Source organism: Xiphias gladius, chromosome 16, assembly GCF_016859285.1.
Source record: "Xiphias gladius isolate SHS-SW01 ecotype Sanya breed wild chromosome 16, ASM1685928v1, whole genome shotgun sequence".
NCBI lineage: Eukaryota > Metazoa > Chordata > Actinopteri > Istiophoriformes > Xiphiidae > Xiphias > Xiphias gladius.
This window is the reverse complement of record NC_053415.1, coordinates 28,599,773-28,614,634: the sequence shown is the minus strand read 5'-3', so window position 1 is coordinate 28,614,634 and position 14,862 is coordinate 28,599,773. Positions and strand designations below refer to the sequence as shown.

The window sequence follows — 14,862 nt, the reverse complement described above, 5'->3', positions numbered from 1 at the left end:
TTTGTTGCAACTTCTTACTCCCAAGAACTGGTTATGTTAGCTTACAATACAGAGCTGATATATTACTGAATGCAAGGCGTTGCTTATTAGGCAACAGGTCAAACAGATAAATCAGCGTCTGAAGAATTGATTATGTCTGAGTTGTGGGGGTTTATTGTACTGGAGATACTTTATGCAGGTGGCTGAACACGACTTTGCAATAAAACAGTAATTAGTCATTTAGTCTTTTACAACAGTTCTTTTGATTTAGTTGTAGCTTTGTTTCAATCAATATTTCTCATCATAGTTTTTAATGATTAATACCGTTGTAAAAATTAATCAATCAGAGACTTTCAGGCATTGATCAAATAATTAAAACTGATTTTGATTCCTCAGCCTGTTTCTGTAATGGAGGATATCACTGACCAGACGATGACTGTGAACCAGACCGCCACTTTCAAGTGCCAGATCAGGATCAACTACCCAGAGATCACTCTGACCTGGTACAAGGGCACCCAGAAACTGGAGAACAGCGACAAGTATGACATCAGCAGCGTGGGCGACAGCCATTATCTGAAGATCAAGAACTGCCAAGTCAAAGATCAGGGCAACTACCGCGTGGTCTGTGGTCCTCACATCTCCAACGCCAAACTTACTGTCACAGGTAAGAGTCTGAATGTTTGGACTTCCCGTTCGTTGGACACTTGTCTGTACGTCTTTCATTTGTCCTCCCGTTCCACTCCTTTATTTCATTATCAGGAGCTTGTTATAAAACAGGTAAGTAGACTAACAAAACTCAAACTGACCTCTTTGAACCTTCAGAGCTGTGATGCTTTTATTTTTGTTTTTTGTGGATTTTGTGTTCTTGTTTTGTGTTTCTTAAATTTAGGCGAGACTATAAACACTCCAAACAGTCTTAATACATAAATACATCAAATCAATCAAATAATCAGTGTTATACTAAATAAATCAAAAGTTAACTGTGATTATCTGGTTTTAGCCGACCAAATTCAGTTCACTAAATGCATCAGAAGCATCGAGGTCAATGAACGCCACTCTGCCACCTTCGAGTGCGAGTTGTCCTTCGACAGTGCTACCGTCACGTGGTACAAAGACTCGTGGGAGCTTAAAGAGAGCCCAAAATATAACTTCAGGATCGAGGGCCGGCGGCACTTTATGACCATCCACAACGTAACCGCAGAAGACGAAGGTTTGTTAACGAATAGAAAATGTGAAGAAAAAAAAAAAAATTAAACTGCATTTTTCTTTTTAACTGATCCAGGGACAGTTGTTGTTTTCTACATGGCTCTCAATATTATGGTTTAGAAAAGGGAAAGTACCTGACAATGGACAAAGAATTATACTAGATCAAGTCAGTGTGCTGTGCTACGTTAAATCTGAGATGTTAAACTTTAAGGCTGCACAGTACTGACAATTACAAAAACATTTTATGCTCTATGTAGTTGCATGTCGTAAAAAATATATATAGATAAAAAAAATATATATAAGTAAAATTAAGCATCCGGTTTGTTCTGTAAAACACGTCAAAATTGCTTTAGACCCCCACGAAACAATTACACTTTTAAAATGAACTTCCTGATTTGCAAATGTGAAGAATGGCAAATTAATAAAAGTAAAGAAAATAAAGACAACAAATTAACTTGTTAAACTGCAGTATAAACATCTATTTTATTTTCTTCTTCAGCTGTGCAGCCCTAAATGATTACATCCAAAAAGAGTAAAGGCCCAGTCACAGCAGTGAAATCAGTTCATTTCAGCACAAATTTCCTGCAAATACAACTCAGGTGAACCTTTACACATGAATTCTCACCGTTGACCAATAACAACCCATCCTGACAGAGCTGAGCTTTGAGTGGACGGCGAGCCGGAGAGCCCAAAATGGAGGAAGCTGTCATAGCTTATTATCTGCGTGTCACCATCCAGGTTTATTGAAGCTTCTCTGTCAGAGAATAAACTGCTGCACAACAGAGACCTGGTTTATACAGAGTTAGAGACAGGACATTACTGACTGATACAGACTGATACTGATGGAGCTACCGAACAAACAAAGTTCTTCCCTCTTAAATAAAAAACTCTTTGGTCAATGAAATCATGTAAAATCCTGAGAAGAAAATGTCAGGGGGAAGTCAAACTTTCCAGTACAGAGAAAGTGACACTTCTCAGGTGTGACTGGGGCTTTGTCGTGATTTTAATTCATCGTTAGTTTTTTTGTAAAAGTGTCTTCAAAAATGAACTTGACCTAGACAACATTATGTAATGTAATCGGCATTAATACTGTCTCCACTCTGTAAGGCGTTTACTCTGTGATCGCTCGTCTGGAGCCGATGGGAGAAGCTCGAAGCACAGCTGAGCTTTACCTTTCAGGCAAAGGTCTGTACGTTTTATCAGACAGATAGAGTTACTAAAGCTAATGTCAGTGTCATTGACAGCAGTTATAGTCATAACATGTCGTACCTTGTCCTTTCACAGAAATTGGGTTAGGAAGGCTTCCTCAGGGTGAGTATTTTAAAAAGCGACAGTAAAACTGAACGTGTCTCCAGGACCATAACTTTGTGTTAGGTCTAAACAAAACCAAAAAAATGTTTTAGTTTATTCGTGTATATTATTCTAATTTTATTTAGCTTTGTTTTTTATTAATATATTTCCATTAATTATGACGTTGATCGAAGTTGTATTTGTGGCTAAACCTTTAGACATCCCAGACACGTCAGTTCAAGTACCAGAGACAGCTTCTGTGGTTGTTTACTCAGGTGAGTCTGGGATCAAACTTCTTTTTAACCTCCTTAACTCCAACTTGACTCGGCTTGTGTCATTTATAAATGTCTTTTTCTACCGAAAGATTCCTCTGAATTTTATCACTCCGAAGAGAGAACAGAAGTGAAAGGTACAAACAGTTTGTGAATTATTAAATTCTCAAATTAATACTAACTATGTTCACTTAAATTCTTCCTTTTTGCGTGAAGAAAAGTGAATCACCAAGTTTCTGCATTTCATCCATCAACAGTATTTCCTTCCATCCTAAAATTTTACCATCATCATCATCATCATCATCATCATCATCATCCTCCTTTAACTCTGATCCTCAATAACTGTGTGATCATTTTGAACTCAGTGAATATTAATTCAAACATCATCAAATACCACCTCAACATATGAAGTGTGCTGCGATAATATCACAACAATTTAACTTCAGTATAACAACTTTAATCACATTCTGTAAATATATTTCAAATGCAAGTAAATGGGAACAAATGTACAGAAGAGGAGGCATGTGGAAAAATCAAGTTAAGGTTGGAGATTAATCCCAAAATTCACATATAAAGGTCCGAATGTGAAGAGTGAAGAAATCCAAAATTAAGCCACAATTCTAATATTTGAATCAAAATTTTTGACATTAAAGTTCAAGATAAAGGTTTTAGTACTGACCTCAGAATTCCGAGATAAAATTTGAAAAATCAAATTTTCAAATCAGAATTTCAAATCCCAGTTCTGAGATAATATCTAAATGAATAAGAACTTTAATGTGATATTAAGAGATTTAAATCTGAATCTTAACTCACTAAAAAAGTTTTTAAAAACTCCAAATTATATTTTGAAAGCAGAATTTTCAAGTCCTAATTGTGAGAAGAAACACTAAAGTTTCTAAAGTCTGACTCTTGACTTTAATGTCAGAGGTTTCTAACCATAACCACATAATTATGAGATTTTAAAATAAAAATTCAGAGACTAATAACTGAATATGATAATTCCTAAATCTCTTCCTCAAAATCAGAATTTGGAATTTAAGTCAGAATTCTGAGATTAAAAACAAAATTTTGAAATCAAAGTTTGAGATCAAAGTTTAAATTCTGACCTTAATCTGAACTCTGAGTACACGGTCAGAATCTCAAAATCTTGAGATTGATCCCAGAATTTAAATGAGTGTTTCACATAATCCTCATCTGTACAAATCCAAACTCTGCACTGATTGAATATTTTAAGACAGATCTCTCTAACAGTTGATTATCCTTTAATGGTCTACTGTAGTTTTTGAAAGTCTGACAGTTCAAGAAGAGACGGTTTCTGTTCAGTACTCCTCCATCAAAGGTATCAACATGATTCTATTTTCTAAAATAACTCCCCTCATCAATATAAAAACTGTCATCACACTGTCTGTCTGTGTCTTCAAATCTCTTTTTACCGTTTTTGTCCTCTATACTATGTTTATCTGTTTTGTTTGGTTTTTTTGACCAATGTCATTTATCATTGTCTTCATGTTTCTTCATTGGTTGTTGTTCATTTGCAGTAAATCCCCCTTTATTCCATCCTTTATATCTTGGGATAGTTAAAGATCTGCGACAGTCTTGACATGACAGAGTCAAGTTTTTTTTCTAAGCTCACTTTTCTCCTTCACCAGAAGACAAAAAACTTGTTGAAGATATTGTTGAGAGGACTCAGGTCGAGATAACAGAAGAAATCCCTGAAGGTATAATCGCTTAAAATAAAAGGCAAAACAGGCAAAAAGGCTCGGGGCTGTTCAACAAAGCTTGTGGCTGTCGCCTAACATAGCCGCTGATCAGAACTGCCAATCTGCCGCCATGTTTGTCCGTCCACTTGGTTCACACATCAGCATTTCAAACTGCTGCTTATAGAAGCTATTCTATTTTTAGTTTGTTGTAAATGATCTTCTAGTCTTGTCTGTCTTTTACTTTCGTGTTTTATCCCTCTTATTCATGTGTGTGTTTCCTGTTCTTTACTCTTTTTCGCCCCGACTTACCACTCTTACGCTCTTATTAATCCTGCCTAGCAATTTCTGTTCAGTTGATGGCAAAAAGTAGAGCTTGACCGTCATAGTTCTAACATGAACTTTCTTGATGTTTTAAGTACCTGAGGTTTACAGGAGACCAGAGGAGAAACCCTCTGAGCCTGCAGCTTCACCTCCACCTCCAGTCAAAGGTATCTACAAATACCTCTTCCTATTTTTACTAATTACTTAATTCCTTCTTATTTATGTACTTTGTGTTTTGTGTTGGAGTTGTTCATTTATTTAGAACTTTCTTGTTCAGTCACATTGTTTGTTCCTTTCTTTGTTTATTTCTATCTCTCCTAAATACCTAATAATAAAAAATCTTGATGTTAGCATTTACTGTGGTCAGAATACTGAAATCGATGGTAATATTTTAAAGTATACGAAGTAAAGAAGCCGCAGCCCGAGGTAACTGTCGCTGGTCCGCCTCGAAGGGAGGAACCTACAGCCCCAGAAGGTAACGTTTTTAGCGGATTATTTTCTTAAAAACCAATTATTTTATGTGTTTGCGATCTTACAGAGTCTTTATTGTCTCACATTCTTAATTCTTCATGTAAAACATACAAAACAGTGATGAAAACCTTTTCAAATTACATCAAAAATTGCAAAAACATCAATTAAACCTTTATGACAAATGACATTTTTTATGAGTCATATATGTACGGTAGACGTAAATGAAATTCTTTTATTTTTTTTAATGACTCTGTAATACAATATTCACATTTTTTTTTACATTGATACAAGACAAAAACCTTCCGAATTTGTATGAAAAATAGTTTCAATCCAAATTTTTCAAATTCCATGGATGTTGATTTTTTTAAAATTTCATTAAAAGTTTTTGATTTACAATATTTACATGTCATTATCATTTCAAATTCTTAATTACATACAATGCAAAAGAAATGCAACATGAAGGCCTTTTTAAAAATAATTTTTAAATTTTATAGAATTTTTGTAGAGTAAAGCTACAATTTCTTGACAGCTTTTCATTTTTACATACATTTCATATTTATAACACAATTTTAGCATGAAATTTTAGAGGAATGTGATTTCATACTTTGTTCTAAATTCAGGTGATCCTAAACTTATTGTCTTTATAGATCTTAAATTTCTTTAAATGTTTTAAATTTTTATCCAGGTTTCATATTTATACCAGAAGAATATACAATATATTCTGTATGTATTTGTTTATTTATGTATTTATTATATTTAACATTAGAATGCAAATTCACAAATTTTAGCATGAAATTTGATAGGGTATTACATTTTACATTGTATGATGAATTTCACCTTAGGATTTCTCTTGAGTGCGCTCTGTACAACTTAATGTTGTCTAAAGTGTTCCTTTACTTAGCTATTCTCAGTGTTGTTACAATGCGAAAAGAGCATCGTGTTCTTGGCTGTCTGTCTTTAAATTGTTTGGTTATCTGTTAGTCTGTTCGTTTTATACATTTCTTTGTTTTGCATGTTATTTTTTCCTTCTTTTCTTTTAAGCCGTGTGTGACTCCCTATTGACTCACAGTAATATTTCTCTGTTAACCTTGAAGAACCTTCAGTATACACCAAACCAGAGCCTGAAGCCGATATAGTTCCCAGAAAGGTCAGCCCTGAACCTTATCAACCACAGCCAACAACAGCAGAGCCAAAAATGGTTCCTCCCGAACCTCAAGTGTTGCCTCAGAAACCGGCAGCACCTACGCCCAAAGTGGCCAAAATTAAGCCTGAACCCGAAGCCCCGAAGGTTGAACCTGTCAAGAAACAACCAGAAGCTCCTAAACCAAGAGGTAAAGTAGTAAACACTTTGCTTTACTACTGTTCAACTGGAAAGACATTGTGTTATACAGTATGTTTTTCTACATTTGTAACCTTTTAACACGTTTGTGTAAATCTTGAATGTTCTACGATGTTTTTCACTGCCAACCACTTGATCTGGATCTTTTAACATTAACATCACCCAATGTATTTGGAGTTGACCATACATGAGTTTTAGGGTTTTTGAATACAGCTTTTTATATAATCCCTTTACGCATTAACTCTAGCAATGAAAGTCATAGATTTAGAGTAGTGATAGTGAAGCTCATGCTGTGTCCCTCGAACAACCTTTGGATAAATGTAGAGTAAAAATTGAAAACTTTTTAATGTTAAGTGCCTGCTGTAGCCAAAGCAGAGGAAGCCATAGTTCAGCCAATTGCTGCCAAGATTACTTCACCAAAGACTGAAGATATTTTAGCAAAAGGTACAGGAAAGACAGCGGGTTTTTTTTTTCCATCTTGAAACTCTTTAATATGTGTTGTCACGTGATTGGCTTGATGTAATATAAATCAGTCTGTGTTGTGCATTTTATGTACTCTGATTATGTTTTTCTGTAGTACTTTTTGTTCTAAGCACACGTTAGAGTGGTTACCAGGTTACTGAACCTGTATATATAATGTTCTTTAAAGTACTAGAACCACCAAAGCCAGAAGAACCTGTAGTTCAGCCAACTGCAGCCAAGGTTACTCCGTCAACACAGGAACGTCTTCCAGCTAAAGGTATTGATAGTTGATCTTTGAATCTTCAATTGTTCTGCTTCATTTCCACAAATGTTTTCTTTCAGACTCTGAATTTGCTCGTTAAGAGTGTGATCTTTGATTCCATGTTAGCCTTGATCGTTACCTGTACGTTAAACAATACATAATGTTCTCTTAAGTGCAAGATGTACCCACACCAGAGGAACCTGTGATTCAACCATCTGCACCAAAGGTTACTCCACTCAAGGCTGAAGCTGTTCCAACTAAAGGTACTGCAGAGATGCTCTTAGTAGTTGCTTTGTTGTACTGGCATGTTTTATGTTTGTGTTGTTTCTCAATTTATGTAAATGTGTTACAGTTTATCATTTTTTGTTCTTTGAACTGCTTTTAAGTATCACACGGAAAGTAAATATCTTCCATGAATATCTTTGAGTGTGCTAAGCACTCGTTAGAGTGTGACTTTCACTTTTGGGTTTTTCTTTCAAAATATGGTTAACAAGATAATCATCTTATCAATAAATGTTCTTCTAAGTTGTCTCAGAACCAAAGGTACCTGAACCACATCTGCTGGCTGGTAAACCTGAGCCGGAAGCACCAAGGTATATCCCTGAAATCAAATCAGAAGAACCGAAGAAGGCTCTGGAAGAACCAAAGAGGGTCCCAGAAATGCCAAAGAAAGTTCCAGAAGAACCAAAAAAGATTGTTGAAGAAACAAAGAGAGTTCCTGAAGCCCAAAAGAAAATTCCAGAAACACCAAAAATGGTTCCAGAGGAACCGAAAAAGGTTGTGGAAGAAATAAAGAGGGTTCCTGTAGCTCCAAAGAAAGTTCCAGAGGCACCAAAGAAGATTCCAGAAGAACCGAAAAAGGTTGTGGAAGAAATAAAGAGGGTTCCTGAAGCTCCAAAGAAAGTTCCAGAAAAGCCAAAAAAGGTTGCGGAAGAAATAAAGAGGGTTCCTGTAGCTCCAAAGAAAGTTCCAGGAAAACCAAAAATGGTTCCAGAGGAACCAAAGGAGGTTCCAGAAGAACCAAGGAAGGTTCAAGAGGCACAGAAAATGGTTAAAAAGCTACCAGCAGGGCCAGAGAAACATACTGAGGTTCTAGAATTAGTAACAGAGGAACCAGTGCCGCACCACCAAGCACCAACACCACCACAGGATTTGGAAACACCAAAACAAATTCCTCAGGCTAAAAAGCCTCAGCAACAAGGTAGATATGCCTGCAAACATGACAAGTTTGACCATCTTATTAACTAATCATTACTGATCTTGATCTTTTAACTCACTATTTATATCTTTTGGTCTGAGATGCCTTCAGCTACTTTTTCAAAGGTTTTGTCCTGATGTCTGTGCTGTCATGTGTGTTTACTGTGTGTTACATCATATCAATTATCAAAACAGTTAAACAGAGGGAGATACCACAGCAAACAACAGTTCTAGCTAAACCAAAGCTGGAAGCGGGTACACCCATCAAAGGTATGGTTAAAATTACAAATGTTTCTCGGGTACTTTTAGAAAGTCAGCAGAAATGTTCATCAGTTTCTTCTAGTTTAACTAGGTGTATTTATTTGTCCCTGAAATCAGATGAGGTTATTCCTTCCGGAAAAATAGAAGTCCAGCCAAAGTCTAAAGAAACTCCACAGCAGAGAGGTAGTGATTCAATACTTACAGTACAGCTGTAAAATGAGAATCACAGTAGAATATATACCTCACTGAAATTTCGTTTTTTTTTGTGTCTTGATGGTTTTTTGTTGTGTGTTGTTTTCCTCTTGGCCACCGCTCCATGGTGCAAATCTTCAATCTTGGGTGATGTCTTAAAAATGACCACAGTTCCCTTGAAGACTGATCTTAAGCAAACAGTAGTGGATGAAGACAGAAAAGAGTCTTATCTAAAGAGGGACCCTGGAGAAAGGATTTCTCGTGCAGCAGAAGTTGGACACAGGCAAGAGGACATCAGAACATGTGAAAGGGGAGTGAAGCTCAGTGAGTTGATTGTGACAGAAGAAAGCACTTTGAAAAGGGAAATAAGGCAACCAATGGTTATTGAAAGGGAAGAGCAGGAGCTTTCTACATGGTACAGTGAAGATCAGCAGGTTGAGGAAACTGAGCCACAAGAGGACATTGAGCCAGTATACACAGAATATGAGACTGAAAAACCAGAGGATACTGAACCTTGTGATGAAGAAGACTTTAATGTGGAGGAAGAAGCTCTGAACTGGCAAGAAGAAATGTCTTTAGGGTCTGTCTCTCCACCTTTAAAGAAAGCTGACCTTCTCCCGTCAAAAAGAGACATCACACCTCCATGTGAAATTATTCATCCTTTAAAGAAAGAGGTTTCTCCACCCGACACTGGAATGGCATCCAAAAAGGATGCTTACAAGAAAACTCCTCAAGAAAGGAAACTCAAGGAAGCAACTTATACAGAGCAGAGAGAAGTTACTGAATCATTTGGATCAGTACATTGTGAAGAAATTGAAGAAGAATCTGTCTTTCCAATGGAGGATCTTGTTAAATTTAAAATCTCTGCTACACCTACAATAGTCACATTACTGAAAAAGTCTAAAATACCTAAAGATGTCACTCCTTTGAAGCAAACTGACTCTGTTGAAGTGAAAGAAGTTCCATCTGACAGATCCATGTCTCTGCCTTGTAGAGAAACAGTTTCACCTCCATCTGAAAAAGACTTACCCAGAATTCTTCCCAAAGCCACTCTTTCTCATCCTATGACAGGCATTCCTGCCAACAAAGAAGCAATACCACCTAAAAAGATTAAGTCTCCAGGGGAGGACATCACAAAAACTCCCAAAGCTGCAGGAATAATGTATCTTGAAGACATTGTACCTCTAGAGAAACCAACTCTTGTGCCAGAAGAACTGTCTTTTCAAGAAGAACTTGTCCAAGAAACAAGATCTATCCCAGCAAGTAGGAAAGTGTCACCTCCAGTTTCATCTCAGATTCCTTCATCTTGGAAAACAGTCTGTCTTGAGGAAGAAATCTCAGTACCAGAGGAAACTGAATCAAAGAAAACCTCTCCTGTATTTCCCAAAGCAGTTGTTGCTCCTAAAGAGGACTTTCCCCCTGAAGAAGTGTCAGTATCCAAAAAACCTATCCCTGAAGAAAGGGCTGTTCCAACTAAAAAATCTCACGTTCCACTGCAGAAAAAGCCTTCTCCCCCTGAGCAACAAACTCTTCCATCCAAGAAACCTACTTCTTATACGCAAACAGGAATCGCCCCAGTCGTTGACTCCTCTGAGGGAGCGAGAACCACTGCAACTAAACCTCTAACAACAAGAGATGATGACAAGAAAGTAAAGAAGGGAACACATGAGATTGAACAACAAACTCTTCAGAAAGGTATTCTTTCGTACTTGAGCTGCACAGGCTCATGATTGCCATAAGATCAACCCCTCTTAAGAGATTTAACATCTCACATTTCCTGTACTCACTCATCTTCCAATACTGTCTTCAATAACACCAACAGCTGGTACATTTTACACTAATCTTCACATTGTCACAGTAAGTCGTGTCTGTTTATTGTCTTTGAAACACGTTTTTTATGTTGCGACTCTATTAGGCACACCCATGCACTAAAGAACCTCTCAGTCTATTAATATATTTCATTGCCAAGTTTTTGTATTTTGGTTGGTCAGTTGACGTTCTTTTGCATCTTCAATCCTGGCACTTCTTCTATTTGTTTGTGCTGCTTGGAGTAATTCATTTCTAAATCATCTTTTCTCGTTAATAAGTCTTGATTGACCATGTTGTCTTGGTCATGACCTTAGCATCTTCTCTTCCCAAAGTATCTCCTCCAGAAGAGAGGAAACCATCTGCAACTACACCAAAACCTTCTCCTCCTGCTCCTACTATTCATGCAGAGAAAGTTGCTCCTCCTGCAGGTAGTCTGTTCAGTTGGTCCATTCCTTGTCTTTGCTGACTTTTCTAGAGTCAGTCATGTTGTTTTTCTTTTGTTTGTTTGTGTTGTCCTCATTTTCTCACTTGTCTTCAGATTTTCAGATTTTTAACTTTCTGTGATACTCATCATGTTTAGACCAAACATATTGTCTTCTTGGTCATGACCTTAGCATCTTGTCATCCCAAAGTATCTCCCCCAGAGGAGAAGAAACCATCTGCACCTACACCAAAACCTTCTCCTCCTGCTCCCACTATTCGTGCAGAGAAAGTTCCTCCCCCTGCAGGTAGTCTGTTCGGTTTTTCCATTCCTTGTCTTTGCTGACTTTTGTAGAGTCAGTCATGTTGTTTTTCTTTTGTTTGTTTGTGTTGTACTCATCGTCTCACTTGTCTTCAGATTTTCATATTTTTAACTTTCTGTGATACTCATCATGATTAGACCAAACGTATTGTCCCCTGGTCATGACCTTAGCATCTTGTCTTCCCAAAGTATCTCCCCCAGAGGAGAAGAAACCATCTCCACCAACACTAAAGCCTCCAACTCCTTCTCCTGCTCCTGTAGAGAGAGTCACTTCCCCTGCAGGTAGTTTCTTCACTTGGTTTTGTATGTTGTTGTAAACTGGATGTCTGTCTGTCTATCTATTCTTTGCTGGTTGATCAAAATGTATCCTCATGGTTTTCTTTTTTCTCAATTGCCATTTCACTTGCTGTCTATTGTGTCCCCAGTCTTGCATTGTTTCAGTGCAACTGCCTATTTATTGATTGGCTATGTTGTTGTCTTGGTCATGATCTTGGCATCTTGTATTCTGAAGTGTCTCCTCCAGTGGAGAAGAAACCATCTGCACCAGTAGCAACGCCTTCAGCTCCTGCTGCTCCTGCAGCCAAAATAGCACCTCCTACAGGTAGTCTGTTCACTTTGTTTGGTGGTACTTAAAAACACTGTTCTGTGTCTGTCTGAGCTGGCTCAAGTTTGTCTGTTTTACTCATGTGTCCTTTTCTAAAATCTTGAATCTGTCCTCTGTTTTATTGTGTAGTCACTTTCATATCTTCTCTGTCCTTATTCATGACTTTTGGTATTTTGTACTCCTAAGTATCTCCTCCAGCTGAAAAGAAACCATCTCCACCAACACCAAAGCCTCCAGCAGAAAAAGTCGTTCCTTCTGCAGGTAGTTTCTTCTGTTTGTCATCCATGTTGTTTAACTCCTTGTTTGTCCCACCTCAAAGAAATCTGTTAGGTCTTAACAACAGTCTGACTTCTTTAATATTTTCTGTTTTGTTTGAGTACCTGTCAGTTGTTGCTTGTTTGCCAGATCTTTGCCTGTGATTTAATGAAGTTGGCATTCTTGTAGCTCAAGTTGCACCAGTGGAGAAGAAACCAACTCCACCAGCCGTGAAGGCTAAACCCTCTCCTGTATCGAAGGAAATTTCTCCACCTGAAGGTAACATCTCTTCTGTAACTTACATCCATGTTGTTGTCTTATATTTGTCTTTCACTTTTAGGCATTTCATATGTGTCACCTTCAATCTTCATACAAAGCAACATGAATTTTGATTTAAGAAATGTCTTTGCTGTCTACATTCTGTCTAAATCTGATGGTCTGATGTTTGAATACACTAAAATCCATTTTCTGTTCTATAACCCATCCAACTCTTTCATATTAACTGTATCTGTTAAATGAGCCCAAATGATCCTATAAATGCTTTTTAAACATCTTCTGGAATTACTGTACTGTAACTTGTACACTTGCAATGACAAAAAATCATGTTAATCATCTAATAAGGTCATTGATTTCAAAGCTGACTTTCAGTCCAAAATTATTCTGGAAATAGAATATACAAAAGGAAATCTATGCTGCACTTTCTCAAGTTATCCGTCTTTAAAAATGAATTCACCTTCTTTATCTTCGATTTTGCCTTTTTTCTAACGCTGTTTCTATTGTGTATACTTACATTGATCTTCTTGCAGACAAGGAACCAGTTTCAGCACCTGGACCAACTAAAGGTATACAAAATATTTGCTTCTTTATTTTAGAAAGGCAATAAATCCTAATACATATTGCTATGTTAGTTATTGTCTCATAAACTACAAAACTATCTAATTTTTCATTTATGTGTTTAAGGGGTGTGCTAGTCCTGTGTTGTAAAAAATGAAATGTTTAGTTTCCTGTATATGAATGTTATATAAGGTGTATTTACTGCATCAACCACAGTGCCACCTCTTAAGCAAAAGGGTAAGGTTCCTGTTCACGAGGCAAAAACACCTGAATCACCTAAGCTGAAGAGTAAATTCACCAGAATACCCAAAGAGAAGGAACCGGAACCTGAGGTCATTAAGCTGAAGAAGGTTCCAGTGAAACCTCCGGAGCCCGAGAAACAAGTTGTAACTCATAAAGCTGAAGTGAAGAGGGATCAATATCCAGAACTAAGGGTTCATGGACTTCACGACAGAGCAGATCGAGAGATAATAACACTTGGAAGAACTGAACGAGTCTTCACTGCAGAGGAGGAGATGGTTCTGTTAGGCCATTTTGAGGAAGCTGAAAGGGTTGCAGTTGTACAGAAAACAGAGAAAGAAGGTTGGACAAGAACCCCAAAACCGCAGAAAGAGGAGGAACCCGAGGAACCAAGTGTAGTTAAGGAGAAAATAACTAAACTGCCAAAGGCAGATGAGCAGAAAGAATCAGTTAAACTAAAACCATTTGAAAAATCAGGGAAACCAGAAGACGAACTGCAAAAGATCAAACTAAAAAAGGTGCCAACTAAGCCCAAAGAGCCTGAGATGGAAGCCATAACTCATAGAGTTGACGTGACAAGACATTATGATATAGACATAACAGTTCAAAAGCTTCAGGATAGAGAGGATCGAGAGGTAATAACACTTGGCAGAACCGAACGAGTCTTCACTGCAGATGAAGAAGCATCTGAACTGGGATCTATGGAGGAACCTGAAAAGCTAGAGTCAGAAGATGAAAAATCAAGATGGATAAGAACACCTAAAGAACTGAAAGATGAAGAACCTGAGCCAGATTTAACTAAAAAGAAAATAAAGAAATTGCCAAAGAAAGAGGAGGAGCAGGAAGTGGTGACATTGAAACCATTTGAAAAACCTCAGAAACCTGAGACAACAGAGCCTCCAAAAGCTAAGAAAGAAGCTGAAGCAAGGACAGATATTGAGCGTACTCCATTCAAGAGAAGTGAGATGCCACAGAGAGATCAACCCAGTGCTGCTATAAAATACAGAAAAGATGAAGACATTCTCTTGACAAGTCCAGAGGTAATTCCTGATGTCAGCGAAGACCAGACAGAAATCCCGCAGAAGAAAAAGGTTGATCAAGTACCCAAGGATGAGGAACCTACAGCTGCTGACAAGCCTCATGGAAAAGTGAAAGTTATTTCCACACCAGATAAAGAGAAAAAGCAGGTTGTGTTGAAGCCTGTCACCAAAGTTGCCAAGCCTGAAGAAAAGCCTGAAAAAACATTTGAAGAGGAGAAAAGGAAGCCTGTGGACACAAGAATACCCAGTCAACCTCCAAGAGATGAAACTCCTAAAGAGCTGAAAGAACAGCAGCTTAGGAAAGTTGAAAAGACAGCAAAACCCAAAAAAGAGGATGAGAAACCTCAGGAGAAAGATGAACCAACTGTTCCTGCCAAGAAGCCCAG

At 37.5% G+C, this 14,862-nt stretch overlaps 1 protein-coding gene across 1 annotated transcript in view; it reads left to right on the top strand.

Annotated features, from left to right (window-relative positions):
• ttn.1 (titin, tandem duplicate 1) overlaps positions 1 to 14,862 on the top strand; it is a 203,856-nt gene that overhangs the window by 68,159 nt on the left and 120,835 nt on the right. The window contains exons 74-92 of the mRNA XM_040148273.1: positions 376 to 643; positions 980 to 1,189; positions 2,293 to 2,370; positions 2,470 to 2,496; positions 2,694 to 2,750; positions 2,840 to 2,884; positions 4,027 to 4,086; positions 4,397 to 4,465; positions 4,864 to 4,935; positions 5,166 to 5,243; positions 6,334 to 6,570; positions 7,228 to 7,317; positions 7,476 to 7,565; positions 11,394 to 11,489; positions 11,693 to 11,785; positions 12,015 to 12,104; positions 12,294 to 12,368; positions 12,552 to 12,641; positions 13,169 to 13,204. Coding sequence (XP_040004207.1) covers positions 376 to 643; positions 980 to 1,189; positions 2,293 to 2,370; positions 2,470 to 2,496; positions 2,694 to 2,750; positions 2,840 to 2,884; positions 4,027 to 4,086; positions 4,397 to 4,465; positions 4,864 to 4,935; positions 5,166 to 5,243; positions 6,334 to 6,570; positions 7,228 to 7,317; positions 7,476 to 7,565; positions 11,394 to 11,489; positions 11,693 to 11,785; positions 12,015 to 12,104; positions 12,294 to 12,368; positions 12,552 to 12,641; positions 13,169 to 13,204 — 1,861 coding nt within the window. The remainder of the gene's footprint in view (positions 1 to 375; positions 644 to 979; positions 1,190 to 2,292; positions 2,371 to 2,469; positions 2,497 to 2,693; positions 2,751 to 2,839; positions 2,885 to 4,026; positions 4,087 to 4,396; positions 4,466 to 4,863; positions 4,936 to 5,165; positions 5,244 to 6,333; positions 6,571 to 7,227; positions 7,318 to 7,475; positions 7,566 to 11,393; positions 11,490 to 11,692; positions 11,786 to 12,014; positions 12,105 to 12,293; positions 12,369 to 12,551; positions 12,642 to 13,168; positions 13,205 to 14,862) is intronic.